This window comes from Verruconis gallopava, assembly GCF_000836295.1.
Source record: "Verruconis gallopava strain CBS 43764 unplaced genomic scaffold supercont1.12, whole genome shotgun sequence".
Taxonomy (NCBI): Eukaryota; Fungi; Ascomycota; class Dothideomycetes; order Venturiales; family Sympoventuriaceae; genus Verruconis; species Verruconis gallopava.
Genome location: NW_015622148.1, coordinates 473,649 through 498,647, shown reverse-complemented (window position 1 = coordinate 498,647; position 24,999 = coordinate 473,649). Strand labels below are relative to the sequence as shown.

The window sequence follows — 24,999 nt, the reverse complement described above, 5'->3', positions numbered from 1 at the left end:
TGCAATCCAAAGGTAAAGGAGAGCTACGATGTCTCGACCTCGGCCTCAACCGGGCCAAGAGCTAGGGTACATGATCGCCCCAAGGTTTCGTCGAGGGTGTATGGCACTGGAGTTCGCTATAGCCATAATTTATGAGTCCAACATAGATGACCTCGTGCTTCGTTCAGACTAAGATTGGCAAGATCTACAGAGCCACCGAAAATGTGGATGTGGGGCAGCCTGTCATTTTCACCAACATTGTCTGTGTTGACACGCTTGAGACCAGTGGACTGACAGTACTGACTTAAGAGGCGACGAAAGTGTTTTGTCACATGACCTCGAACGCTCGACAATCCAAGTTGAGTTACACCGAATCTCGGTGACCAGGAACACGAAGCATACGCACCTCAAGTTGAGGCAGCAATGAACATCTCGTTTAATAATACCATTGTGGATTTCGGCGATTCGAACAACGTCACGCAGCAGCACCGACGCAATGGAAAACTTCAGTCTTGCGAACCGTGTCGGAAATCAAAACTACGGTGTGACCATGTCATTCCTGCATGCGGAAGATGCGTCAAGAGGCGCCGTGTGGAGAAATGTGTCTATCATCCCGCTCCGTTGACGCAAGTAAGTATGCCTATTACAGATTCCTCCGGGTAATCTTCAGCGTTGACCAATTGTTGACGCGGATATTCCTGGTGCCTAGTGAGCAGTCGGTAGTACGTACACCGGTTGGTTTTGTTTAGACCAGTAGAAATTCATTCCAATATCACTGTAGACAACTAAGCAAAATCCATTGTTGATGTAACGTATTTAGTGTGTGATGTATATCATAGTTCTTTGCAAGGTTAACCGAATTACAGACAAGAAATTCATCTTCACGGCGTCTGCCAAGTCCTGCTTCCAGCAGCGCAGTAGTTGTGCCTAATGTTATTGAGTCTGTAGAGATAACGGTTCATGACCAGTTGCAACGGGTGCCATCGGGTCTAATTCAATCATCAATTCACCTTCCCCCACGTGCAAGAGCTGTGTCTGCCCCAGTCGCCCTGGAGGACCGAAGAGGCTCGACAGCGAAGGACAACCCGGGATTCTTGGGCTTGACGTCCTACTCTGCTGTCTTTGAAGCAGACTTGGAAAATTTAGGAGTTTCAACATTCGAATTACGTGCTCGTGATTCCGTTGAAACGATTCCTTTATCAAGCGAAACGATTCTTCGCGGGTGCAAAATCTTATCGATTTTCAAAGATAGCCTGATGGTAAACCGATTCATAAATAAGTTTCAAGAGGTGTCCGATAATTCTGGAGAGGCCGTGATATTCCCAATCGTCAGGCAATGGTTGAAGGACCTTTGGACATACCACCGTGATACCCTTCGCGATCAGAATCCCGCCGCGATTAGTCGTCTTTGTGAGCGTATCTGGAGAAACACGCAAAGCCCTCTCAATTACGATGGCAATACGACGGCCAAAAAATACGCCTCACTAACTTCTGGTCATAATCTGCGATGGGAGGTAGTTGGGCTCATTCTGACTGATATAGGTCTGGCTGCACAGAGCACAGACCCTTTGGACGACATCTTCCGCGAGCATAATACCACCCGTGAAGCAATTTCGAAACGGACTTACGAAGCTGCACAATCTTGTTTATCCTTTTGCAGAGATTCTGAGTCACGGGACGACCTGTTCCTATGGTTTCTCAACGAAACATGCTGGCTGACGTCCTCCGTAAAAGGGTCGAGCAGCTACGCGGCGTATCAGCAAACGGGAGAAATGATCAACGCCATGCTCGCGATGGGATTCCAACAGGAAATCAAGGCCGACTCACGCACACCGTTTTTCATAGCAGAGCTGCGGAAGCGAAATCGAATATCCGTATACGGACAAGAGGTTGCCCTGGCCTCGATGCTCGGACGACCCTGCCGGCTGTCGCATCGATATACCAGTCTGGAATTGCCTCTCGACTTGACAGACGCGGAAATATTTAGCGAAGGCGAGCAGCTTCGCGCAGCCCTTGCCAAGCTCGACAGCGACGGCTGGAGGGTGCCCAGCGAATGGAATCGAACGACGTACATGCGTGCCAACATGTTGCACGCACCGCGACGTGAAGACATCGTCGATATCTCACTTGGCAACTACAGTACGGAGGAGATAGTTGTCCGAGTTGCGCAGATCAGGGAGCGATACGCTGCGGATTGGGCCAGGGCGCCGGAGATGATACGCGTGGCGAGGGAGACGCCGGCAGGCAAATCAACGAGCATTGTGCACGCTCTGTACATGAACGTCGTGCGTCACGGGTACCTGGCGAACGAGCTGCTGCTGCAACAGGTGCTGATTCGCAAACTCGGCACGTCCGCAGATGAGCTGATCAAGTTCGCCCGGCTCATTTTCAAGGACATCATGGCGCTGTCTGGTCGTCATGAGATGCTGAAGGAGTATCGCATGGACTTCATCTGGCTGCTCGCAGCGCATGGCCTCCGCTCCGCCGCCATCCTCGCCGTCGAGCTTTACAAACAGGAGCAGCTGCCTGTCTACCCGGCCAACCCACGGCTGCCCCGTGCTGAGACAATACGCGAGCTGAGCATCTTCGTCGACCGCCTCTCCGCCATCGAGGACAGCGGCATGCACTCTTTCACTGAGCAAGGCAGGAGGGTCATAAACTGCATCTTGGACAAGATTCTGGCCCCGCCCCGGCCTCCCCCTGCCGCCATGGCCACCCCTGCGACAGCAGATGCCGCCTCTACAACAGCTGCGGACGGCCCTCCGTTGATGCAAATTCAACACGGCACGACCTTCGGTGACTTTGAGGGCATTAATTTCGGCGAACTGGACGCATCGATCAACTTCGGCAATGATGCAGACTTCATGCACTGGCTTGATACGATGGATTGGGAAAAGCAGGGTGTACCTGGCATCAGCGGTTCCGGCTCAACTGGATTCTAGCTTTGGTCAATCTTCAAGATGATCATTCGCAACCTCCCCATTTTGTCGGCGATCATCGATTTATTATAACTTTTTCATCCTCTGTGCGACATTGTTATCTGATGGGAGTCAATGTGCCAACTGAGACAAGATGCCAAGGCCAGTCGTGCACATTAGAATATTTCCCTCATCGCACGTATCTGAATCTCCTTTTTGCGCTAGTGTGTAGGTTAGGTGAAATCAGAAAGATCTCAAAGCTACCGACACTCAACCACGACTCTCCCGCGACCCGAATTAAACACACTGAGTAAGATCGACAACGAAAACGCTTTTCAACTTGTTTTGATACTGCTCTCGGTCCAACAACATGCGCTGAAAAGAGAGCTTCCCAAAAACACAAATGCTCGCAACTGCTTGAGACTAAGCTGAAGACGTCGGATGGCCTGCGGCTGCTGCCGCCGCCGCCGCCGCCTTCTCGGCTTTTGCTTGCTTCTTTTCCTCCTTCCTAAAGTCCCTACTCTCCTTAGTGATGTAGTACGGCAGCAGCGGAATGCTTCTCCATCTGTTCTTCTTGACTGGGGTCTTCTTCTCCGCCTCGTGCGCAAGCCGCGTTTGTTGGGCCGCGTCCGTGTCAACCACTTTCTGCTGCTGGAGTGTTAATTCGCGCTCGAGTTCCTTCTTCTTGCGCACCGGTGGCGGCACATGTACGGGCAAGGTTTCAAAGTCGGAACCGGGACCGGAAGCCTCGGCGGCCTCCTCGTTCGCACGCAAGCGCCGCCTTCGCACCTCCTTCATCGCCGTGTGCGTCAGCTGCTGGCGGAACATCTTCTCGATGACATCCTTCTTGCGCGTTCGCTTGTCGCCTACGGAGATGAGAATACCGCCAGTGATATTACACGTCAGGCTGCAGCACAGGATGAATGTAGTTAGCCAGAAAGGGCGAGTCTTATAGTCGATACCCCATGTACACGCTCCCAACGCGATCTGGAAACACGAGTGTAAATCTAGCAGCACGACGATGGTGATGAGGAGTCGCAAGGGGAAGGCATGGTGAGTCTCCGTCTCGTGCGGTTTGTAGAAAGTATGACTTCGAGCGAAGATAGTTTGATGGTGGACCAGCTTCTTCTGTTGTGCGGGTGTAAGTACGGAGTACTCCCAAGCTCCTCTATGCTCGCGCCGCTCCTCCTTTGTTTCAACGGCTGCATACTCAAGATCCTCCTCATTGTCGTTACGTTTAACAGGTAGATCGTTTCTGTCCTGCAGCTTTGGAAGGTGCTTCTGACGGCGGATTTTCCACGAGAGTCTGTGGTAGTACGCAATGTAGGCCATGTGGTAGGTATCTACGGCGCGGAAAGGCGCGAGGCCATCACCCATGATGGCGAAGAGGGCAACAAGGACGTTGTCTACAACGTTGACAATATAGTCCTTACGAGAGCCGAGTGATATCCAGCCGATGAGAAAGAGGACCCACGCAGCGCCGAAGAGAGTGATCAAGGTGGCGTACAAGGTGATGAAGAAACCAAGTGCTGTAGCTTATTAGATGTGGTCTGAAACAGGAACAAAAAAGGCGGATGGCAACTTACGTCTCTTTACATACTGTCCGAATCCCTTCAGACCACGCTTGAATGCTGCCCTGCGCGAGTGAAGCATATGTCTGACAAGATCGTTGAGCTCCGCCTTTTCTTCGGGAGTCCAGCCTGCCAAGGTTTCTCCGTGCGGCAGCACAGCATACCTCGACTCGCTCAGCGTCGACGAGATTGTGCTCGTGTGTGTAAGACGCGGCCGCATATTGCTGTCGTTCGAATCGACTGTCTGACCCTGAGTCATCCCGTCCGCCACCTCCTCTGCTTCCTCGTCCACCGGCTCTGTCTCAGAGGTGCCCAGCCGGGATTCCGCAAACTCGCCCATGGCCGCCTGTTGGCGTGTGAAATTATAAGTCGGTCTCCTGTTAACGAGTCGACCCAGATTCGGCACGAACAGTGAGTTCTGAACGTTCGTGAGGGTAGAGAGCGTCGCGACTTCAGGATCTACATTTCCAACTTAGTACACACACATGGCACAGAAAGGCAGCCAGATCGACGACAAACTTACCGATGACATCCAGGAGGTCCACCATCTCGGAATCATATTCGTCTTCGTCATACCTTCTGTCAACAGATGCCGCATCGCTTTGGCTCATTCGACTCCTCAGGCTCTCGACACCAGGAACCCTCCTTACGGCGTTGCTCAGACCTCTCATTACTCTGTTCCTTGGAGGATCCAACCCCTCCATGTGCGGCTGCAGATGCCCATCGAGTTGATCGGCAGCTTCTGTAGACCCGTGCAGCGCCACGTGTGGACTCAGATGGCCCGCCATTTCACGAGGAACTCTCAGTGAGCTCCCTCTGTTCCTTCTTGAGCCGGCGGCACTGCTGCTTGGTTGGCCAGGGCCCTCAGATATGGTGGGCATCTCATTGACGGTGGACATGCGAGCGAGTCGCTCAGCAGCATCGGACTGTGAGTACCACGACGGTCGCTGCGGTTCCGAGCTGCTCCTTCGTCTTCCAGGGGCTTCCTCTGGGATATCGTGAAGACCAGTGTTAGCTGCAGACGCAGCGGGCATGGCAGTCGTGCTGGTGGACTCGATTGAGCGAATCGACGAGGAAGACGGATTTCTGCGTATACGCACGCTAGGCCTTGACAGCGATTCGTGAGAGCGCCCAGCGACGGGCCGTCGCAGTATCTGACGTACAGAGTTCATCGGAGAGGAAGGCGACGAAGGGGAGGGCTGGCCCGAAGGCGCCGGAGCCGAAGAGGGCGTTCGTGGAGGCGGACTGAGGAAGCCATTGTCGTCATCGGCGGCGCCGGCCTTCTCCTTGCCGAACATGTGTGCTCGTCACGGCGTGCTACAAGTTTTCCGTGTATCAATTTTGCGCGCAGAAGCTGCGCTGGTGTTGGCTGGTCCTCTTCGGTGAAGTGGGTATGAACTTATGGAGAATGGAGAAGGCCAGTCTTGGCATGTGTTTTGATCCAGACAGAACAAGGGACGACCATGAGAGGGAAAGCCTGCAGATCTAAGAATCAGATAAGCACAAAGGCGTCTGACAGTGGCCCTCACGTCACTTGTGTACGATGTGCTGGAATTTGGGGCAGTGCGGGCGGAGCTGGAGGTGCAGGAGTTTGCTCAGAAGAAATCAGCGCAAGTCAGCACTGCGCAGATAAAGAAACCGGCGATGGAAGTCGAAGGCGACGTCGCGGATGCCAATCATGATGCAGCCGTGCAGCAACCAGCCAAACGCTGCTGGCGGATGCCCCCAGAGCCAGGCCGGTGGCGCGTAGTGACTAATCAAGCGTCTGGCTTACGGTACTTGTATTACAGCCTGTCTCGCTTCTGCTCCCGCTCAGGAGCCTACATCCAAGGATCCTTCGACGTCAATCGCTACCTTTGCTCTGCCTGTTGCCCGTCATTACGCCCGCATGCTCTAGTCAGCGACATGCCAATTCGTCTTGCTCTGCTGCAGTATGCCATACGGTCAACTGAATTTTCCTATGACGCACAACAACAGACCCATCAGCCGTCATGTCTCGATACCGCCTCGCCGCTGCATGGCGCCGCTCTCCTCTGCATGTGTGTATAAGTCTCTCCGCACCCAGTGAAACATCCACGCTCATCGTATCTGCGCCGTACCCCAGCACAGTGCATGGGCGCAGTCCTTGCTCAGCTAGCCCGACTCAGCGGCTTTCCCTAGCCCCTGTGCGCATCAGCGCCAGCCCTTGTAGTAAAATCTTCACATTTCTGTTTCTGTTAAGTTACGGATCGTGGCGGAAGGCTGACAGAGAGACCAAAATCAGCTTCTCTCAAGTAGCGGGTACGATCGTGGAAGCTCGCCACTAACACGTTCGTGCTGAGCTGGGCACTTTGCTCTGAATTGTAACGGCGCCAAATCGTTGTATGATGGCAACTGCCCATGGGAGAACACTGTCGTAAGTACTCCGCAAAAGCGATTTTGATTCCTGCTTGGTAGTAAGCAGAGCGTTTCCTATGACTTACGAGACGTAAGTACCAAGCCATGGATTGTTCTGGCATATTTTCTGTCTTTGTTTGTGTCAGTTATTGGCCACGCAATCTTCAGGTACGCTCATTGCAAAGCGCAAAGGCAGGCGCCATCGCTCGTTAACCATCAATCTCTCACATACTAGTAGCTATTGTATTGTATCCGACTTATGTTAATCAGATTTGTTACTGACGCGTCCACAGAACTTCAGTACGCGATTCGTGCACGTGACCCTTAGTCCAGGACATTTCTATCAACGCAACTCGAAGAACGGCATCTTCGCTCATCTTCATAAACCCTGCAGGCCATGCTTAGGAGAAGGAGACTTCTGAACCTCTTACACATCTCACGGTCGAGATCTTAATGTGCGTTCTCTCTTTGAAGGAGAGAGACCATGTTACTGTTCGTCTCGAGTGCTTCCTCCAGACCTTGCCTGCTGCACTTAGCTGTTGTAACACTGCGCTGCTCGACCCGCTATGTCTCCACAATCGCAGTGGAATCTTTTGAGTCATATGAAGAGTCTCCATCTGATAAATGCCGCAAGAATGACTGTTCATCCTGCGGCATATAAAGCAGAAGTGCATGATTGGTGCGTTATGGAGGTCGCGACTCAAAGGACAGTTACATTGCTGGAGAAACATAGAGTATTTGGAATCAAAATCACTCAAGTCGCTCTCAAGTTCTTGCGGCATCAGCAAGATGTACCATCGCCTCCATATTTCGAAGGCTGGGAGATCCATCTTTGCCCAAGTCCTAGGTGGGTCCATGGTTTCCTCTTCCCACATCAACGATGGGCCTTGAAGCATCACTTTTCAAGAGGACGATACCTGATCTCTCTATCCAACACTCCCTTTCCGCTGTATATGCTATCATTCACGCAAAAGGTAAGGACAATTCGACAGAGTAGTGTATTCAATTTTAATCCGTATACAGCAAGACATCAGATCTATACCGATCTGGTGTTTACGCATCGCTGCAAGACTGTACTGCGAGATTGTTGTTTCGATCCTGCCCCCCGCCCCCCCTCCCCTCCCCCCATCACATGAATGCAACTCCTCACTTTCAGCCAACGAGATTACAAAGAAGACTTGATGCTCTCTGGAGTCTATATGACTCAACATCGTGGTGTGGGGTTAGAAGTTATCCACATCAAACAAATACGCAGGCCAATAGCTTTGCAAAGAAGTTGTTGATCGATCAATGTCCAGCCAGCCGATTTTTTCGTATAAAAGGATCTTCCTCCCACAACCCTCTTTCGACCGTTTGCAACCGTGCTATCACTCTGAAGCTCTTGTTGAGACCACACCTTCAGACTCTGACCTCTTGATCTGACCAATCAAGATTTTATTTTCTTTTAAACAGCAGAATGGGCAACTGCTGTTCTTCCAAGAAGCAAAGCGGAGAGCGCTCCGAGGAGGCTCCGGCCACCAAGGACACCGCCTCCGACGTGTCCGTCCGCTCTATTTTCAGAGATTTTGATGGAGAATGGGCCTGCCTTGGCCCAAAACCTGCGGCGTTCGAGGACGAGTGGAAATACTACATCGTCCTGGGAGAGGCGAAGGCGAAGCTCCCAGCGCACCTGAAAGTTGGGCGTCGCTGAGGAGGCATCGGTCCTTCCTCCTCTGTAAGTCGACCTCGCGGTCTCCAGTTCGGTCTCATCTGAGCACTTGCCAGTTGGGACGTGGAGCACGCAGTAGACAAGCAGTGGAGTGAAGTGACCGCCGGGAGACCTGGCGGGAGGGGCAGTTGGCCACCGCTGGGAGAGACAGCCTCTCTCCTCTGTGAGTCGATCTCGCGGTCTCTGGTCCGGTTGCATCTGAGCGCTTGCCAGTTGCGACGCAGAGCACGCGGTAGACAAGCAGTTGAGTTGGGTTGTCCGGGGAGGGAACCCGGCGGGATGGGCAGTTGGCCGCCGCCGGGAAACAACACAAATCCCTCCTCCCCGCGAGTCGATCTCGCGAACTCTGGTTCGGTCGCATCTGAGCACTTGCCAGTTGCGACGCAGAGCACGCGGTAGGCGAGCAGCGGAGTGAGGTGGCAGAGAATAACCCCGGAGGGGTGGGCAGTTGGCCGCCGCCGAGGATGGGACGGGGATGGTGCAGGTGGCACGGGACTCACAGCTGGTGCGGCCCTTTCTCTTCTGCGAGTCGCTCTCACGGATCCTGGTCCGGTTTGCATCTGAGCAATCGCCAGTTGCGCCGCAGGGCACGTGGTAGGCAAGCAGTTGAGTTAGGTGATCGATCATCATATCACTCGGGTGCGCCTGGGAGTATGAAGATCGAGTCTAAAACTACCCTTTCTCTCAAAAATTCTCATCAAAAGACGGAGACTGACGGTCATAACAGGACTGGCTGAACGGAAGCAAGGAGACCAAATCGGATAGGCCATGGATAGTGATTTTTGAAGTGGAAAGGAGTTCATTCGTGTATATGGTGAGATTGACCGATGGGAAGTGACCATTTAATTGTTTCTCTCGAAAACTCCACGCGACAAAACCTGAAAGTGAAGGTAAAACATGTACAGCTGATTCGAATTTGAGGTTTATCTGATCAAGATGAAGAAGCTGACAAGCGGGCGAACATAACTTGCGCCGACGTAGAATGTGAAGGCCGTGGTCAATGGCGATTCAAGGGGCAAAGGGTACGAACAAAAGACGTCACGTACGGAGTCTTGAAGTGCTGTTGCGATATGGGACAGAGAGAAGAAAACAAGAGGCAAAGCGGGAAGCACAAAGAGAGCAGAGGGGAGAAACAATGACGAACGAGCATTTGCGGCCTTAGGACTCGGCAAGTGTACAGAGGAGCTCCTTCTTTGCTTTAAAGAGGAAGGGGGCCAGGTGCAGACGGAAACTACGATCCATTAATCCGCACCTTCCCTCATCAAAGAGAAAGACAAAGCTTTACCGTTGGCTTCCACGTCACCAGGCCGGAAGTGCGGACAGACTCACATTCGCCTTACACCTGCCGGCCCAAAATGTGAAGCGATCGCCCACGCTCGTCAAGATTTGATACTGTGTTTCGACGTCGTTATGTCGTTCTGCGGTGCCATGTGCGTAGTCTCCTGTTAGCCGATGTAACAGAACTTAAAAAAGTCTGAAGAAGAAATAATCGCTTGGAACATTTCCACATCCAAACGCCGCAAAACATGTTCAAGCCTCCTGTAAATCATTCAGAAATCTCAGAAGTGAGATCTTGAAAAGCATTCGACGAGATTTCAGAATGTCTCAAAACTCGTGTGTGGATTGCTGTTTGGGAGGAAGTGAGGTGCTTTGAAAGTATTTCAGCCGTACGCTCGTCTTCACGAAATCAAACGTACGTCGCAGCAGGGGCACAGCGAAGTGAAGAATCCAAAAAAGTTATCATTACGATCGATGCTCATTCATATGTTCCACGCGCCCAATGTATCGTCACCATGCGGAAAAGGCACATGCACCGGAAACGCCATCTATACACCACTGCCCAAATCACGCAACTTGTACAGGACTTCACAAAAATCTCGATGCGTTGCTAACCTTCCTTAGCATGCCCTCCGAGTTTTCTCGCTGGCTGCCACCACTCCTGACACTTCCTTCGCCCCTCGGTGGTACGAGAAGGCGTTCACCATGTGCAATGCTGCCAGCTCGGCTGCCACGTTCTAATCTCAGTGCTTTCCACCCTTCTAGTTCCCGTTCCAGCCTCAAGGCATTCTCCTTTGCCTCTCTCAATTCTCGCTCGGCTCGCTTGGCCGAAAGTTGGTTGGCTGAGTCGCTGGTTTGCAGCTCGTCGATTGTCTTGAGCAGGTTCGAGATCTTTTCTCTAGCTTTGTTCAGGTCCTCGCTGAGCATGGCGTTCTGCTTTTCGCGACGCTCGATCTGACTCTGCAAGTCCTTGACCGTGCGGTCGACGGTGCGAATGCTGCGAGCTTCTGATGTGCGAGCTGACTCTGCCGCCTCTAGCGCTTGTTCAAGCTGGAATAAGCATTGTCAGTATGTCTAGGACAAGGAGTTCTGGCGCCTCCAAAACTTACCTCCTTGATTCGTTCATTCAAGAAGCGTACATCGCCACTCGCGCTTGAGTAGCCCTTCGTCTCTAGATCTACAAGTTTGATCTGTAGGTCCTTAACACTCTTTTCCAGCGCCGCCTTCTCCTTGTGCAATTGCACGTTCTTCTCGCGCTCAGTCTGAATATCCCTTTGAGTTTCCTGGGCCAGAGCCTCCGCTCTGCGCATCTTGCCCACCGCGGCAGCCACGATATCCTCTTGCTGTGCTAAGCTAGCTTTGAGCTCCAGCAGATCACGGTCGGCAGCCGCAGCATTGCGCATGGAAGGCGATTCTCCCTTCATGAGATCCTCAAGACGCTCTTGTTGCTCTTTCAGACGTGATTCCAGAGTTTTCTTTTCCTTAAGGAGATTGTCCCGCTCAGCAGAGATGTCATCCACATTCGTTCTGAGATTGCGGACCTGGCCTAAAAGGTTTACGATCTTACTTTGTGCGTCGTTGTGAGCGGCAACGGCCTCGTCTCGAGACGTGGACAATTCCTGGAGCATGACCTCAAGTCTGCCCTTTTCCTTTGCCCAAGTTGAAGAATTAAGCACTTCATCATCCCACTTCGCTCGTAGCTCCTCGATCTCATCTCGCAATCGTCCATTCTCCTCACGGTGATATACGACATTTTCGCGTTCGATTTCCAGCTCGTTGCTCAGAGCTGTGAGCTCGTTCGAGTACTTCTTGCGCGCCTGCTCGAAAATCGTCTCCTTGTCTTCAATATCGTGGGCTCGTTGTGATCGGTAGTCCTCAAGCTCGTTCTGAAGCCTCTTCTTTGCTTGCACAGCTCCCTCAAGATCCGCGGAAAGATCTTCGACGCGCTCCTCGAGCTGTTGGACAGTCCGCTGAAGATCTTCAACTTGCATGTCCATTGATTTGCGCTCAGACATGATACGGGCACATGTCTCTTCTGTCTCTTTAGCTTGTGACTTGGCAAACTGTTCAGCACGGGTGGCCTTCAAGACAGCAATCTCAGCCTGCTCGAGCTTGCTGAAATATTCATCGGCCCGAGCCTTATACAGGTTCAAGCTTGACGTAACATCAAGCAAATTGCTTGTTTCTGTATCAAGTCTGATCTGCAGATCGGAGAATTCCTGCAAGAGCTGGGCGTGATTTGCCTTCTCTTGCTCGCGCTCATACTTCAGATCTTGCAGCTCGGACTTTGTATCACGAAGCTCAACCTCAAGAGCAGCACGCACGTTCTTTAGCTCATCGAACGCAGTCTTTGCGCTGACTAGTTCGTTGACGGCTGCATCGTGCGCTTTCACGATTGACCTACGGCTTTGCTCCTGAGAATTGATAAGATCATAAAGCTCTTCATGAGATTTGGTCTGAACTTCTTTCAGTGACAGCTGGCCTGAGCGGATGCTGCTTTCAAGGTGGGACACCTTCTTAGCTGAATCGTCTAGCATATCATGTAGCCTGAAGTTTTCCCGTTCCAACTTCTGCATGCGGCGCAATGAAGGTGAGTCATCCTGCGAGTACTGCCTTTGTGGTGAACGGTCAAGTTGAGCTTGGAGATGGCGGTTGCGCATCTCGGACATTTGAAGTTGATTTTGAAGCATTTCCACCTCACTAGCGAGGTCCATCTGGTTGCTAATAGCCACGGTATCTGTTGTTCGGTCAGATCGCACGGAATCGTGGGTAGCATTGCTAAGTTGTCTCTGCTTAACGGGAGTGCTTGGCTTGCTGTTCGGTGAGAACGGCTTTCTGTTCTCCAGTTCGCGAGAACGATATTGAACAGGGCTGATATTTCTGGCATTGACTTGTGACTGGTTCAGTTCGTCTAGGAATGCCCGCTTCGAGTCCAGATAACGAGCGTCCATCTCAGCCATTTCATCTCCATGTCTAGCTCTCATCTCACTCAGCAGAGCCTCCATCTGAAGCAATCTCTCGTTCGCTGTTCTGGCTGCGGACTCTGCACTCTCTAGTCGTTTAGCCAGGTCCACCTTTGCCTCGATATCGCTTTTCACGGTTTCGAAGTCGTCAACGCCTCCATGAGCTGTGGTCTCCGGGTCGAAAACCTTTCGTAGCAGAACCAGCTGTCCCCTGCAAATGTCCAGTTCCTTGTTCGCCTCATCAAGACTGGCTTGCACAGTGCGCGTGTTGGACTGGGCCTGCATCCTTAGCTGTCGCTCCGTCTCCAGTTTTCTGTTTGCCTCAGCAAGTTGTAGGTTCACCGTCGATGAGAGCTTCTCTGCATTTCGGCTAGTCTTGTGCTCACGGTTGATTTCATGCGTGAGATCTTCCAAGTTGAGAGATAATTTCTCCTTCTGTTTCTCCAGCGACGAGACCTGTAGTTGTAGATCCTCAACTTGCCGTTGCAGCCTCTTGTTCTCCTCCTCGACCTTGGCTTTCTCATTGCTAAGTTGGGAAACGCGTGCCCGCGATTGTTCACTAGCTCGTGAGTTTGAGCGTGCGATGTCCAGGCTCTTTTGCTGCAGCTTGTTGAGCAGAGCGCGATTGTCGTTTTCAGAGGCAGCGAGTCGTCCTTTGACCGTAACCAGCTCGCGCTCAAGACGCTCCTTATGCTGGTCATTCGACAGCCGGAAATTATCTGACTCCGCAATCATGCGCGTGAGGCCTTGCACCTCATCCACCAGTCTTGCTTTCTCTGCGTGAAGCTCATCTAGCTGTCGGTTCTTTGCGTCAAGTTCCTTTCGCATAGCGGCCTGCCTTTCACTTGCAATCTTCTGCGCGGCTCGATCAGCTGTCTCTTGAGCGTTTAGTTTCTCCTCTTGAAGTTGGATGTATTTTTCGCGCAGGTTTCTCAGCTCAGTCTGGTACTCCTTACGCTCCTTTTCAGCTGCCGTCCTAGCTTCAGTAGCACGCCTCAGAACATCTTGTTGCGCGTATAACTCTTTCTCGATGATGATTTTGGCTTCGTTTAGGGAATCGTACTCTTCCTTGAGGTTCTTATACTTGTGTTCGCTCAGCATCTCGACATCATCGCGTGATTGTCTCTCCCGAGCGAGGTCTTTCTGGACTTGCACAAGCTCCTCGCGGAGTTCCTCGATCTGTCGCTCGAGCAGCTTGCGGCTCTGGTCGTTGGTTATACGTTCCTCGAGCATGCGCTTCGTGTCTGCGGCCTCACGTTCAATTTGCGACTTCTGAACACGTAGTCCTTCCATCTCGGCCTGCGCATCGCGTAGACGCTCCTGAATGCTCTCATGCTTGGATGAAAGAGTCTTCTTCTCGTTTTCGAAGATTTTGCGTTCAGATTCGTATTTCTTCAGGTCAGATTTCAGCAGTGCAAGTTCACTATCCTTCCTTCGAATCAGCTCTTCAAAACTAGTCGAGGTGCTAGATAGCTCCGTTATCTGCTGCCGGATCTGCCTATTCTCATCCAGCAAGTCGCGTATTTGTTTCTTGCTTGCGGCGACTTCTTTGTTGGATGCTGCGAGTTTGACATCAAGTTCCTGGTCCGACTTCAGGAGCTTTGCCTCTAAATCTTGCAATTTGCGCTCTTTGAGCGACAGCTGGCTTGAGAGCATTCGAACTTCCTGTGAGAGGCTCTCCTCTAACTCTGTTCTCTGTGATTTTGCTGTTTCAAGTTCACGCAATTGGTTTTCTAGATTGTTTAACTGCCTTGAGAGATCCTCCTTCTCCTTCTCCAGGCGCTCGATTATCTCACCGGCTTGTTCCAACTGGCGTCTGTACCCCTCCGCCTCACTATCAACCTTCTTCTTCGCGTCAGCGAGAGCGTCCAGTTGATCTTCCAGCCTTTCCTGATCCTCGATAGCGCCCTGCAGTTTCTCTGCCAGTTCTGCCTCTCTGAGCTGCAATCGTTTGAAGATCTCCTCTTTGTCCAGAGCTAGCGCTCTCTCGCTTTCGAGAGTATGTTGAATTTTCTGAATCTCGATCTCAGCGCGCCGACGTTCCTCGTCCAGACGTTGCTTATCTGTGAGCTCAGCTTTAACCTTCTCTTCCAGTTTAAGGATCATCTCGTCACGTTTCTTCATCTCCGCGGCTTGACGCGTTGCTCCCAGTAGTGGTTTCATGCGTACGAAGAGTCTCCACCACGGGTTGGCTTGTAAATCTAAGTAGACTTGAAAGTTGCGCTGGATGACTCTTGTCGCTTCTGCCCTGTACAGTTTCTTGTGCGCCATTCTCCTCTGCACGAAACCTCTCGCAATGCTCTGGAACTGGCACATGATCTCGCTGATCAATCTGTCACGGCGATCCTCAAGCTCAGCAAGCACGCCAGCGCGGAAGAAGACTTTTGTGAGACCAACTCGGTAAAACGCTTTGTCCATACCCAACTTCTCAAGTATCAGCTGCGCTGCAACTTGACCCTCAAGATACTGCTTCGGCATGTCTGTCGAGCACAATACTTCATAGCGGGCTCTGAATTCCGCGAATGGTAGCCTGTTGGGGAAACCGGTTCTAGCAATTCGAATGCCTTCGAGAACGCCGTTACAACGCAATTGATCAAGCACAAGCGGCGGACTGAATTGCTTCGGTTTCTTCTTATGGTTAGGAAGAATGCAGCGCACAAAATGAGGATGTGTAGAGTGCAATTGGCTCATCAGAGTGGATAGTTGCTCTTTGTGGCGTTGTGCGACGGTGCGGAAGAGTCCTTTCTTAACACGACTCCTTCCTCCCCCACCGGTGTCATCATCTGGATCTGCACAGTCAGAGAAGAGCTCCGCAATGTGTTTTTCGGTCGAAGCAGCTAGCAGGCGTGTAATATTGTCCGGAAGAGGGTCTTTATTCTTCTCCAGCCAACCGTCCGTCGAGTACTCAACTTCAGCGGCGTAGTGCGTAATAATGAAGCCTTTTTGTAGCAAAGATCGCTTATACTTGTTCGATTTTTTCTCCCAGAGGCTATGCATTTTTTCTGTGAAGCTTGCGTCTGTTGCCTTCGGCATCACTGAGTCCTCATCTAGACACGAGAACAGGCCAATGGGGTTTGATAGCTCGATCAAATCAATAGTTGGCTGCAAGTCTTTGCCAAAATCGATGAATTTCCACTCAATTTGTTCTCTTGCATACTCTTCTTGCTCCAGGACGAACATGTGATGATTGAAGAACTGCTGCAGCTTCTCGTTTGTATAGTTGATGCACAGCTGCTCGAAGCTATTGTGCTCAAAAATTTCGAATCCGGCTATATCCAGCACACCGATAAAGTGAGAGTCATCGACTCCAGCAGCCGAGCGATCCAATTGCCTGTTAATGCGGGTGACCAAGTCGCCAAAGCCACGTTCGTATATACCTTTCGCCAGGGCGTCAATGGCAAGCTTGACTTGTTCAGGTGTTTGCGTCTTCTCAACCCACTCACGGCCAGCTTTCACACGAGGATGTAGCAAGCCCATGATAAAAGCCTCCGTCGGAATGCCGAGCAAGCGACATGCGATAGCTGCTTGACTTTCGGCATCGGGATCCATTGCTGCCTGGTCACCCCGTAAGCTTTCCTTGCGAACAGTTATGTTGCCTAAATATAAAATTGCGGCAATAGTGCGCAGGATATCCATCTGCTCCCTCTCCTCGAAGCCCATGATATGGAATGCCTCGACAAGTGTGTTCCACTCATCCTGGTCTGATACACCTGCAATCGTGTCATTGCCTTGACGTGTATACTCGAAATCTTCGATGTCGCGACCGGAAAGGAGTAGATTATCCTTAATGTGCTTGTCTGCACCCCTCAAGAGCTGGTAAAAGACGTGATAATTTCTTTCCATCGAATTGAGCTTCACAACACGTGACTTCTCCAACAGATACCAGTCAATATATGCACCAGAGATCTGTCCTGAGCGTGTGAACTCGATTCGAATGAACTTGCCAAACCGCGAAGAGTTGTTATTCCTAACAGTCTGTGCATTTCCAAACGCTTCGAGGATAGGATTTGCTCTCAAGATCTGTTCCGATAGATTCGACGTCGACTTTGCCCCCGACTTTGCCGCCCGAGGAGTATCAGAAGTGGCAACCGCAGCCAGGTACTGGATGACTTTCTTCGTATTCTCCGTCTTACCTGCACCGGACTCGCCTGTGACCAAAATGCTCTGATTATCGCCTTCTTCAACAAGGTTTCGAAACGCCTCATCTGCCATAGCAAAGATATGCGGTTTAGTATCCTCCCGACTACGGCCGCGGTACATGTTGATGTAGTCGCGGGAATAGATGGGAAGTGGACAATACGGGTTTATCGTGACAAGGAAAAGGCCTGAGTATGTGTAGATGAGGTCGGCTTGATATCGCATGCGCAGATTATGTACGACAGAAGGCTCATTGAGGTGAGTAAGCTCGGCCATGTCGTCCGCTTTGTCGAATTTTGCCGGGTTCACCTTATCCACTTCCTCTTCTTGGACCTCTCTTTGCTGTTTCCCCATATGTTAACACTTTGATTACATGAAAATAGAGAGTTTATGTGCAAGGAGAGATGGAATAAAAAAGGCGACAAAACACATACACTCCCATCGTCACACTGGACAAGCAAACGGCCCGCTTCGAGCTCTTGGACCACCCAACCCTTCACAAAGGCATGTGTAGCATCTCTAAGCCACACATATCTCTTCCCCGAGAAATCGTTTTCTCCTTCGATTCTCTCCACTGCCGGCAGCGCATCGTGCCCTTCCTCTGTCTTGATAAACGTGGGCGCAAAAGTGCCCGTCTGAGGGGTGCTTCCCCTCGCCGACCGTCTCAAAGAGTCGCTGCGGGCAGGAACTAAACTGTTTGGGCCCGGAGAGAAGGATTGTGTGCGTTGGTGGACCATGCCTCCCCCTCCGCCACTCGTAATGGGAGGCGAGGCGGGCGAAGCAAATGTGGACTTGGATCGAGCATGGCCCGAGGGCTGCATTGTAGATTGAGTAGGTGACGGTGAAGCAGAGGCTCTCGTGAAGGGATGGGCTCGCCAGCGTGGCCCGTTTTGTGCAGGTGCACTCATGGCGCTGTGATGTTTGTCTGGGTGTAAACAGAGGCCGTGTTCACTTGCGCATCATCCCTTCAATTGGAGGCAAAACGTGAGGAACAAGACTTCCTGTCCCAAAAAGAGCCTGTCTCGATGTCTGAAGTATGAATTATATGCGATGTGCGGGATCGTGAGTGGAAGTAAATTCCCTGGAATGTGTATCTGCAATGGTTGATCACATATCGCATTGTTTACCTCACGACCCCTGTCGCCTCATGGCGCGGGCGGCGGGCAAGCAGCAGACAGTTGCCGCGAGATCATGTGACCTTCCTGTTTCCTAAGCAGGCAAGGGCTAGAACGGTAAGTACTTGCTCATTCGCGATGTCCAAAAAAGTTGAACTTGCTTCCTGAGGCGGCGCCTGCCCAAAGTATCATCATCGACAGGGACAAGCTGACGACGTGCATCCGCCCTTTTGCCTGTTGCACTTTCCTTCTTGCCGAATAACTCGGGCGCGCAAGCTAATTTGCTTCGACAGACTAAAGGAAGGAGCGCGTTTGACGTTCATAAACAGGAAGTCGCTCCATCTTTCAGCTAAATGCATTACCGCCACGGCGACACCTCTGGCGACTTGGCGGATGGAGATCGAAACTTGCAGCGACTCCTATCGTCTTGATGCTATGCGGTTCAATTGAATCAGGACCTGCAAGCAGTTTGATGTCGAATATCTGTTCGTCTCCGTGAAACGGCATAGTTTTCTTGACCAACGCAGGCGCGAGAGGGTGCGCGGTGGGCACAACCGATCAAGCATCCAACATGGCTGGCTACTACAACCAGCAACTCCCGCCACCTAACTATGGCTCTAATAGCTCCTTTCATCCTTCTTTCCCCGCGCAGCAGCCCCCACAAGGCTATGGCAACAACGCGTACAATCCACCTGCACCGACGGCGTTTGACCAGCAACTCCAATACTCAACAACGGGCCAGAGCGTATACGGCATGGAGCCCACCACTCCCGTGCTAGACCAGAACCAGATGAACTGGTTCTGGAGCGAGGTACGGAGCGGACATATCCCTACCATTCCTTCTGCACAGGGGCAGCCTACTTTTGCTCCACCTCCTCAGATGCCTCCTCAGCAAGCGTATCACGCTCATCCTCCTCCGCCACAGCAGCATCAGCAATACCAGTACCCGCCTCCGCAGCAGTACGGAAGTCAAACCTCGACGCGGCAGAATGCGTTTCCGACGCAGCAAAGCGCCGCGACATACAATTCCGCACAGGATGTGCCTATGGACGACGCTTACAAGGATGACGAGGATTGGAGTGACGGGGATGAAGAATACGCGCCGCCGGATATCAACAATAATAACAACGATGGGAGTGTCAGTGGCACCAATGAAACCATACCTGGTCTGGGACATATTTCTCAGGGAAACAGGACGGCAAGAGAATCGGATTCGCAACCTCTACAGCAACCTCTACCTCCTTTCAACCCTTTCAAATCGCAGTCTCTCCATACTCCCCCTTCCGAACCTCCACCGCCGGCTTCGAAGCCACACATCCAGATTCAAGTTCAGCCCAAATCGAGCTCAGTTGAGCATCAACCGAAACGACCAAACATTGCACTACGCGACAAGGCGGGGGAAGTCCTCCGGGATTTTCATGCACATGGTATTGGCTATGCACAGCTCTCTGAGGAGCCTGGGTTTGATGAGTTTGAAAAGAACTTGCTTCGACAATTGTACACGCAGTACAACATTCCACAAGAGTCTCCACAGCCCGTAACAACCTCAAAGCAGTCAGCTGCTTCGTCTGCTGTCCATGAATCTAGTGAGGAGCGGCTATCAGAGGTGAAGAGACTATTAGAAAGTGCTGGGTTTGAGATTGACGATGTGACTCTTGCTTCACTTGCGAAACCACGGCTGCCTCCAAATGCAGCACAACAAGAGCCCGTGACGAGCACTCTTCCAGGCCTTGGCGCTATGACGACACAGCAGCAGCAAGAGAGTGCAACACCACCTCATACTCGTCCTCTGAGTACAAGTGCCTCAGCTGCTGCTGATATAACTGAAGGACGCAGCGCATACCTCGCCAAACTCAAAGCTATGAAAGGCAAAACTGTCGTCTCGTCCCATCAATCCACGCCTGTGCAGACCGGCGCCCAGACAAATGCACCTGGACCTGGGGCATCAACTCCACGTCGCGCTATGATCAACCAAGAGGCTCTTAAGCGTAAATTGCTCGAAAAGCGGGAGGCATTGGCCCGAGCAGCAGCGGCTGGAGTAGTAGGGGAAAGTCCCTCCGGGCGGGCGTCTGCGCCACTCCGCACCGAATCTGTGTCCGACATAGCATACGAGAGCGGCCAAGCTTCTGCTCCATCTGGCTCTGAGGCGACGAATACGCCGGTCATCGATATGTCATCTCCCGAAGAGACTGAGGAGCTCGGAGAAGGCGAAGAGGGCAATGAAAACGACGGTCCTGAGACAGGCGAAATCTCAGAAGTTGCCACAACCAAACCTATTCCTACGTCTGTGGTGCAGCAGACAGCTCAACCATCTGGATTGCCTCAAAAGTCTGCAGAGCCTAGTATCAGCTCGTACGTAGCAAATAACAGCGACCAGTCTGTGAGAAGATCTCCAAGATCTGGATTACCAGCACGGCCTCCTGGAGCTACATCACGGTATTCACAGCCTTATCCACCCGCTGTTCATTCACCTGGACAATTTGGGCGACCATGGCAGCAAGATCTCAAACGTCCTGCATCTTCGGCTTTTGGTTCACCTTGGAGTCATCCACAAGCAAAAAGGCCATATCCACCTCAGCCTGTAGATGAAGCGCCTGAACCAGTTGTCATTGATATCAGCAGCGAAGAGGAAGACGAGGAAGACGACATGAGTGTGGGAGAACTTGACGATATTCAGCATGGACGCTCCACATGGAAGCGATCGATGCATCAGAGTGGACAATCTTCCGGATTTGCAACACCTCCTGTCATAACAACACCTGACCCCGTCACAGCTGCCCGACAGGAAGAACATGCACGTCAGAAGGCGCTCATCGAGGCCAAAAGAGACGCGCTTAAACGACAGATTCAACTCAAAGAGGCGCAGAAGAGTCAAGTCAGCACGGGGCATGTCAGTCCTGCAACCGCTATCTCCGCACCTAACTCTTCCGCAAGTCTCAGCAAAGACAGACTCACCAAAATTCGCTCTTCTTCCATGACGTCGCACTCCTCCCCTAGCGTCTCTGCGTCTGCGGCGCGGCAAGCTGCGCTCAAGTCACTCGAAGCGGATATCCGCACAGACGAGCAGCAGCTAGAAGCTTTGCAAGCCCAGATCGATAGTCTCAAACGGGACATGGAGCGAAAAAACAGAGAGAAAGACGCATTGGCAAAGGAAATCAGGGAATTTGGAGTCGATCCCGAAGGCTTGAGTTTTGTGCAGATGAGAGAAATGCGAGATAGTCTAGCAGAAGGCGCTCCGACAGCAGACACTGAGCAGGATATGGCGATTAATGAGGATGACGAAATGGAGGAGGAGGAAGAAGAAGGAGAAGAAGAAGAAGAAGAAGAGGAGGAGGAGGAGGGGGAGGAGGAGAGTGTTGAAGAAAAGAGCGGGTCTCAAGACGAAGATGATCGCCGGGAAGTCTTTCTGCCTCAGAATGCCGATGATTCCATCCCAGAGGCAGATGACCCGCGTGCTCTTGCCTCGGGCTCCCGCATTCAAATCCATAATATCTCTTTCAGGGCAACCAAGCAGTCTTTGCGTCGATTGCTTGGCGCCTACGACATCACAGGAATCTCCTTGCCAAACCATAACAAAAAGCAGATGAAGAAAAAGCAAGCAGGTCATGCATTGGTAGACTTCCTCTATCCGGCGGAGGCGGAAGATGCCATTGCTGAATTGAAAGGAAAGGTGTTCGAAGGACTGGTCATAAGTGTGGGCAGAGTAGCACCTCCTTCGCCCCAGGGTACCAGGAGAGGAAACAAGCAGGTAAAGGAGGCTGGTGCTTCAGGTGCCAAAGCTAAAGATGTTCGTGGCCATGAGACATCTCACCCTGTGCAGATTCGCGTAAGCAGACTCGCTGAGCGCCTATGTAATCCGACCTCATTTCAAGGCTGGCTAGGGCGCTTCGTCCATGTTGCGACAAATATAAATTTCGTTAAGGACAAGTCAACGCAGAAACCAATTGGAGTTGTCTACTTGGAACTACCAGATTATCGAACGGCATCCGAGCTTGTACAAGTTAAAAGCGGACGGTCGACTAGAAAGAGCCCTTTTGTTGTGGAGATAATCGAGGGAGACGACGATGAGTATGAACCAGAGCCTCCGCAGCAAGCGTTGGGGTTCTTGCAAGCTTTGAAGGGAACTACCAGAGAAGAACCTGTTGCTCCTGAAGTTGCAAAAGTCGAAGTCAGTGACGACGAATCTGACGATGAAGAGGAAGACGATGACGCGATGTGTGAGAGTGAGGACGGCTCTGAAGAGGGTGAAGTTTCCGAGAAGGAAGAAGAGAAAGGCAACGAAGATCACATTTCATCGACTCAACATGTTCCTCATTCGCATAGTCACTCTGCTTTCCCTGTAATTGCGGAGGCTTCCGACGAAATGAACGCTACCGAATTCAAATCTGGTCAGGATGCGGAGAGCAGCGAGAATGACGACGAGCCAGAAATTCCTGGCGACCTTGGAGCGGTTCTTCATGATGTGGAGGACGTTCCCATGGATGAAGATGACGTTGATTCTTCGGAAGAATTCGAGGTTGAGACGATGTCTGATGATGAAGAGGGCGAAAGCGAGGAGAAAACTGAGCCTGTTTTACCCGGGGGTGAAGGATCCTCTCCGAGCGAAGAAAGCAGTGCGGAAGAAGGTGAAGAAGAGGCAGAAGAATTTACGCTTCAAGTCCCTGACGTGGCCATGCATCCAAATATGGCAGAACTTGCATCAAAGCACGGTGCTACAAACGAGTCACAAGCTTCTGATATAGGCAAGATCGAAGAAATTCGAGATGAATTAATGACAGGCGTCGTGCCGTCCGTCGGAGAACATGTGGAGGCTCAAGGCCCACTTGCGCCGGCTGAGCCTTCCATGTCATCTGAACAGGGTTTCAACTCTGCTACGGCAGATGTTGCCATGGCTGAAGGGACTGATATGCTGGACGATAATGACGACGATTTCTACGAACCTGATGTCACTGAAGTTGTAGCTGAGCCTGGCCCAGCTTATCAACCTTCGACTGAATATGCCGAGGAGGACGAGTACGACCCTGAACTAAATGCAGAACCATTTCCCGAAACTGACGATGTATTTGCAAATATCGGAGGAGCCCGCAGTGGATCGAATGATGCCAATACTGTGCAACTAAAGGAGCCAGGCAAGTCAAGCGGTGACAATGGTAGAGACGGAGAAGAAGGGGCTCAACCTGATGAAGAACCCACCAGCGTCAATGGTGGTGGTGCCTTGCCAGGTTTGTCATTCTTCTAGCCCCATAAAGCGAAAGCGTTTGTTTTTCCACAGAGAAGACGTGTTTACATAGTTACTTTTGTGACTTTTAGGCAATACAATGAACCTGCAGAATGAGGTCCCCAAGGCCGCGGAGCAGCTTTCCGAGGATGGTGAGGTTCTGACTGAGTCAGATAGCAGCGTTGATGGCGAAGAAAAAGCATATGTTGCCGCTACTGCCGTTGACAATGCTGTTCCATCACCGTCTCTTGTTTCTGTTTCTGGACTTGCTCATCATGCTGACGACCACTTCGACGACACTCCATCCCCACGGATCAGCTTTCCCATACCCAAGATGCGTCCGCTTGTAGGCTTGCTCCTGAACCCTCACTTTCCTTTACTCGTTCTCATTAATATTTCTTCAAGGGATCTAAACCGCCTGACGCACCTAAGACCTCAAGAATCGAAGACTCCGCTAATATTAATTCGACCGTAATAGCTGACTCCAAGTACACGCCTTATCAAAGCCCTTTGAAGTTTCTAAAATCCTATCGGTACCATCCCAATTTCAGTGCTGACGTCCCAGGTGGCATGCGTTCCCTTACTTATAGCCATAAATTGGACGCAAGACAGCCATTATGCCAGGCTGAACTTGAAGGTGGGACGTGCAACCATCCGCTGGATTGTTCAGGACAGCATTTCAACGATTATGCCTTTTCAGGTGCGTGATTGAGATCTGCCCCCGACTCCTTGAATAAACTTATCAGCAGCGACCACAACTTGCAATCATGAACATCTATGAAGCCGCGACGAAATTCTTTCGCCGGCACTAGATCCCGACTAACAAATCTCGTAAACACAGATTCTGATATCATCAAGCTTATTGGCAGCATCGACCCAAGCCGGCCGCAGGAAGAGAAGGTCAGGTGGTCTAATGGTGTGAAAAAATTGATTGCAGAAATTCAAAAGGAGGGGATTAAAGATCTGGAAAGCATTGCCCAGAAAGTCGTAGCACACAGACGTGTCTTCTTTGGAAATTCGATTCTGGGATACGAGTCGCCTGCGGTGATGGACTTCGACGTCCGTGGTATTGATGGTGGAGCAGAAGTGGAGGGAGATGACGACCAGGCTGATGGTCATGACGATGTCCATGACGCAAAGAGCGAAATAGAGGCGTAGCTGACAAAAGAGAAGAGTAGAGATAGCACGACGACGGGTGTCCCGCAAAAGGAGGCACGCGCTCGTGCTGCTCTACCGAAAGAACTCGCTGACCAGACAATCCTCTGCCCTGCCGCACAGCCCCAAGCTCAATGTACTGCATACCGATGCCGACATTGTTCTAGTCGACGCTTCCACTGAGAGGGTTGTTCTGTCGGGGCCGGGACGTGATTCTTTGACATCACCCCCCACCCCGTCTTTGCCCCTCATTTCGATGTATTCTTTCTAGGGCGCGTTTGCATCAATTCCAGTAAGACGTAGGCAGCAGCATACAGTTTTGATTCTTAGCGATGGCGTTTGTTTACACGGGCCCTAATTGGAGCCTTGGGTTTTGAATGCTTGACAACACGCGGGCCTGCGTGTGTGCAGATTGCGTCTCCGAGAACTGCGCTCGCATCGGGATAAAGTAGTCAATGCATAATCTGTTTAGAGACTTTGTTCAACATGCTCGTGATTTTCTACTTGACCAGTCACGGGTATAGATCATCGGATATGTAGATGTGCGAGACATGGAGCGACGGCGTATGTCCGGGTGGCGT

The 24,999-nt window shown here is 51.6% G+C and overlaps 5 protein-coding genes across 5 annotated transcripts; 3 read left to right on the top strand and 2 right to left on the bottom strand.

The window, feature by feature from the left end:
• Nucleotides 1-229: 229 nt before the first annotated feature.
• Nucleotides 230-4,016, top strand: PV09_04380 (uncharacterized protein). Its single transcript, XM_016357711.1, has 2 exons — nt 230-609; nt 846-4,016. Exons 1-2 carry the CDS (start codon nt 403-405, stop codon nt 2,919-2,921), a joined length of 2,283 nt encoding a protein of 760 aa, XP_016214503.1. The 5' UTR covers nt 230-402; the 3' UTR covers nt 2,922-4,016.
• On the bottom strand, nt 2,867-6,130 carry PV09_04379 (uncharacterized protein). The gene is made up of 3 exons (XM_016357710.1): nt 4,992-6,130; nt 4,484-4,927; nt 2,867-4,426 (listed from the first exon to the last, which is right to left on the bottom strand). The coding sequence occupies exons 1-3, from the start codon at nt 5,764-5,766 to the stop codon at nt 3,321-3,323; spliced, it is 2,325 nt and encodes a 774-aa protein (XP_016214502.1). The 5' UTR covers nt 5,767-6,130; the 3' UTR covers nt 2,867-3,320.
• Nucleotides 6,131-7,410: 1,280 nt separating this feature from the next.
• Nucleotides 7,411-8,534, top strand: PV09_04378 (uncharacterized protein; the record flags this gene model as incomplete). Its single annotated transcript, XM_016357709.1, has 2 exons — nt 7,411-7,818; nt 8,325-8,534. 2 exons carry the CDS (start codon nt 7,411-7,413, stop codon nt 8,532-8,534), a joined length of 618 nt encoding a protein of 205 aa, XP_016214501.1.
• Nucleotides 8,535-10,272: 1,738 nt separating this feature from the next.
• On the bottom strand, nt 10,273-18,040 carry PV09_04377 (uncharacterized protein). The gene is made up of 3 exons (XM_016357708.1): nt 17,365-18,040; nt 10,940-17,272; nt 10,273-10,880 (listed from the first exon to the last, which is right to left on the bottom strand). The coding sequence occupies exons 1-3, from the start codon at nt 17,836-17,838 to the stop codon at nt 10,419-10,421; spliced, it is 7,269 nt and encodes a 2,422-aa protein (XP_016214500.1). The 5' UTR covers nt 17,839-18,040; the 3' UTR covers nt 10,273-10,418.
• Nucleotides 18,041-18,181: 141 nt separating this feature from the next.
• PV09_04376 (uncharacterized protein) lies at nt 18,182-24,888 on the top strand. The gene is made up of 4 exons (XM_016357707.1): nt 18,182-23,267; nt 23,356-23,609; nt 23,669-23,963; nt 24,105-24,888. Exons 1-4 carry the CDS (start codon nt 18,617-18,619, stop codon nt 24,419-24,421), a joined length of 5,517 nt encoding a protein of 1,838 aa, XP_016214499.1. The 5' UTR covers nt 18,182-18,616; the 3' UTR covers nt 24,422-24,888.
• Nucleotides 24,889-24,999: the final 111 nt, after the last annotated feature.

Coding starts and splice junctions, on each gene's coding strand:
- PV09_04377 (XM_016357708.1), bottom strand. CDS start 17,838: ATGAGTGCACCTGCACAAAACGGGCCACGCTGGCGAGCCCATCCCTTC. Junction 17,273..17,364: donor TCCAGTGTGACGATGGGAGT/GTATGTGTTTTG, acceptor ATGGGGAAACAG/CAAAGAGAGGTCCAAGAAGA. Junction 10,881..10,939: donor TGAATGAACGAATCAAGGAG/GTAAGTTTTGGA, acceptor TGCTTATTCCAG/CTTGAACAAGCGCTAGAGGC.
- PV09_04376 (XM_016357707.1), top strand. CDS start 18,617: ATGGCTGGCTACTACAACCAGCAACTCCCGCCACCTAACTATGGCTCT. Junction 23,268..23,355: donor TGGTGGTGGTGCCTTGCCAG/GTTTGTCATTCT, acceptor TGTGACTTTTAG/GCAATACAATGAACCTGCAG. Junction 23,964..24,104: donor CAACGATTATGCCTTTTCAG/GTGCGTGATTGA, acceptor TCGTAAACACAG/ATTCTGATATCATCAAGCTT.
- PV09_04380 (XM_016357711.1), top strand. CDS start 403: ATGAACATCTCGTTTAATAATACCATTGTGGATTTCGGCGATTCGAAC. Junction 610..845: donor ATCCCGCTCCGTTGACGCAA/GTAAGTATGCCT, acceptor ACCGAATTACAG/ACAAGAAATTCATCTTCACG.
- PV09_04379 (XM_016357710.1), bottom strand. CDS start 5,766: ATGTTCGGCAAGGAGAAGGCCGGCGCCGCCGATGACGACAATGGCTTC. Junction 4,928..4,991: donor GGACCTCCTGGATGTCATCG/GTAAGTTTGTCG, acceptor TTGGAAATGTAG/ATCCTGAAGTCGCGACGCTC. Junction 4,427..4,483: donor CGGACAGTATGTAAAGAGAC/GTAAGTTGCCAT, acceptor AATAAGCTACAG/CACTTGGTTTCTTCATCACC.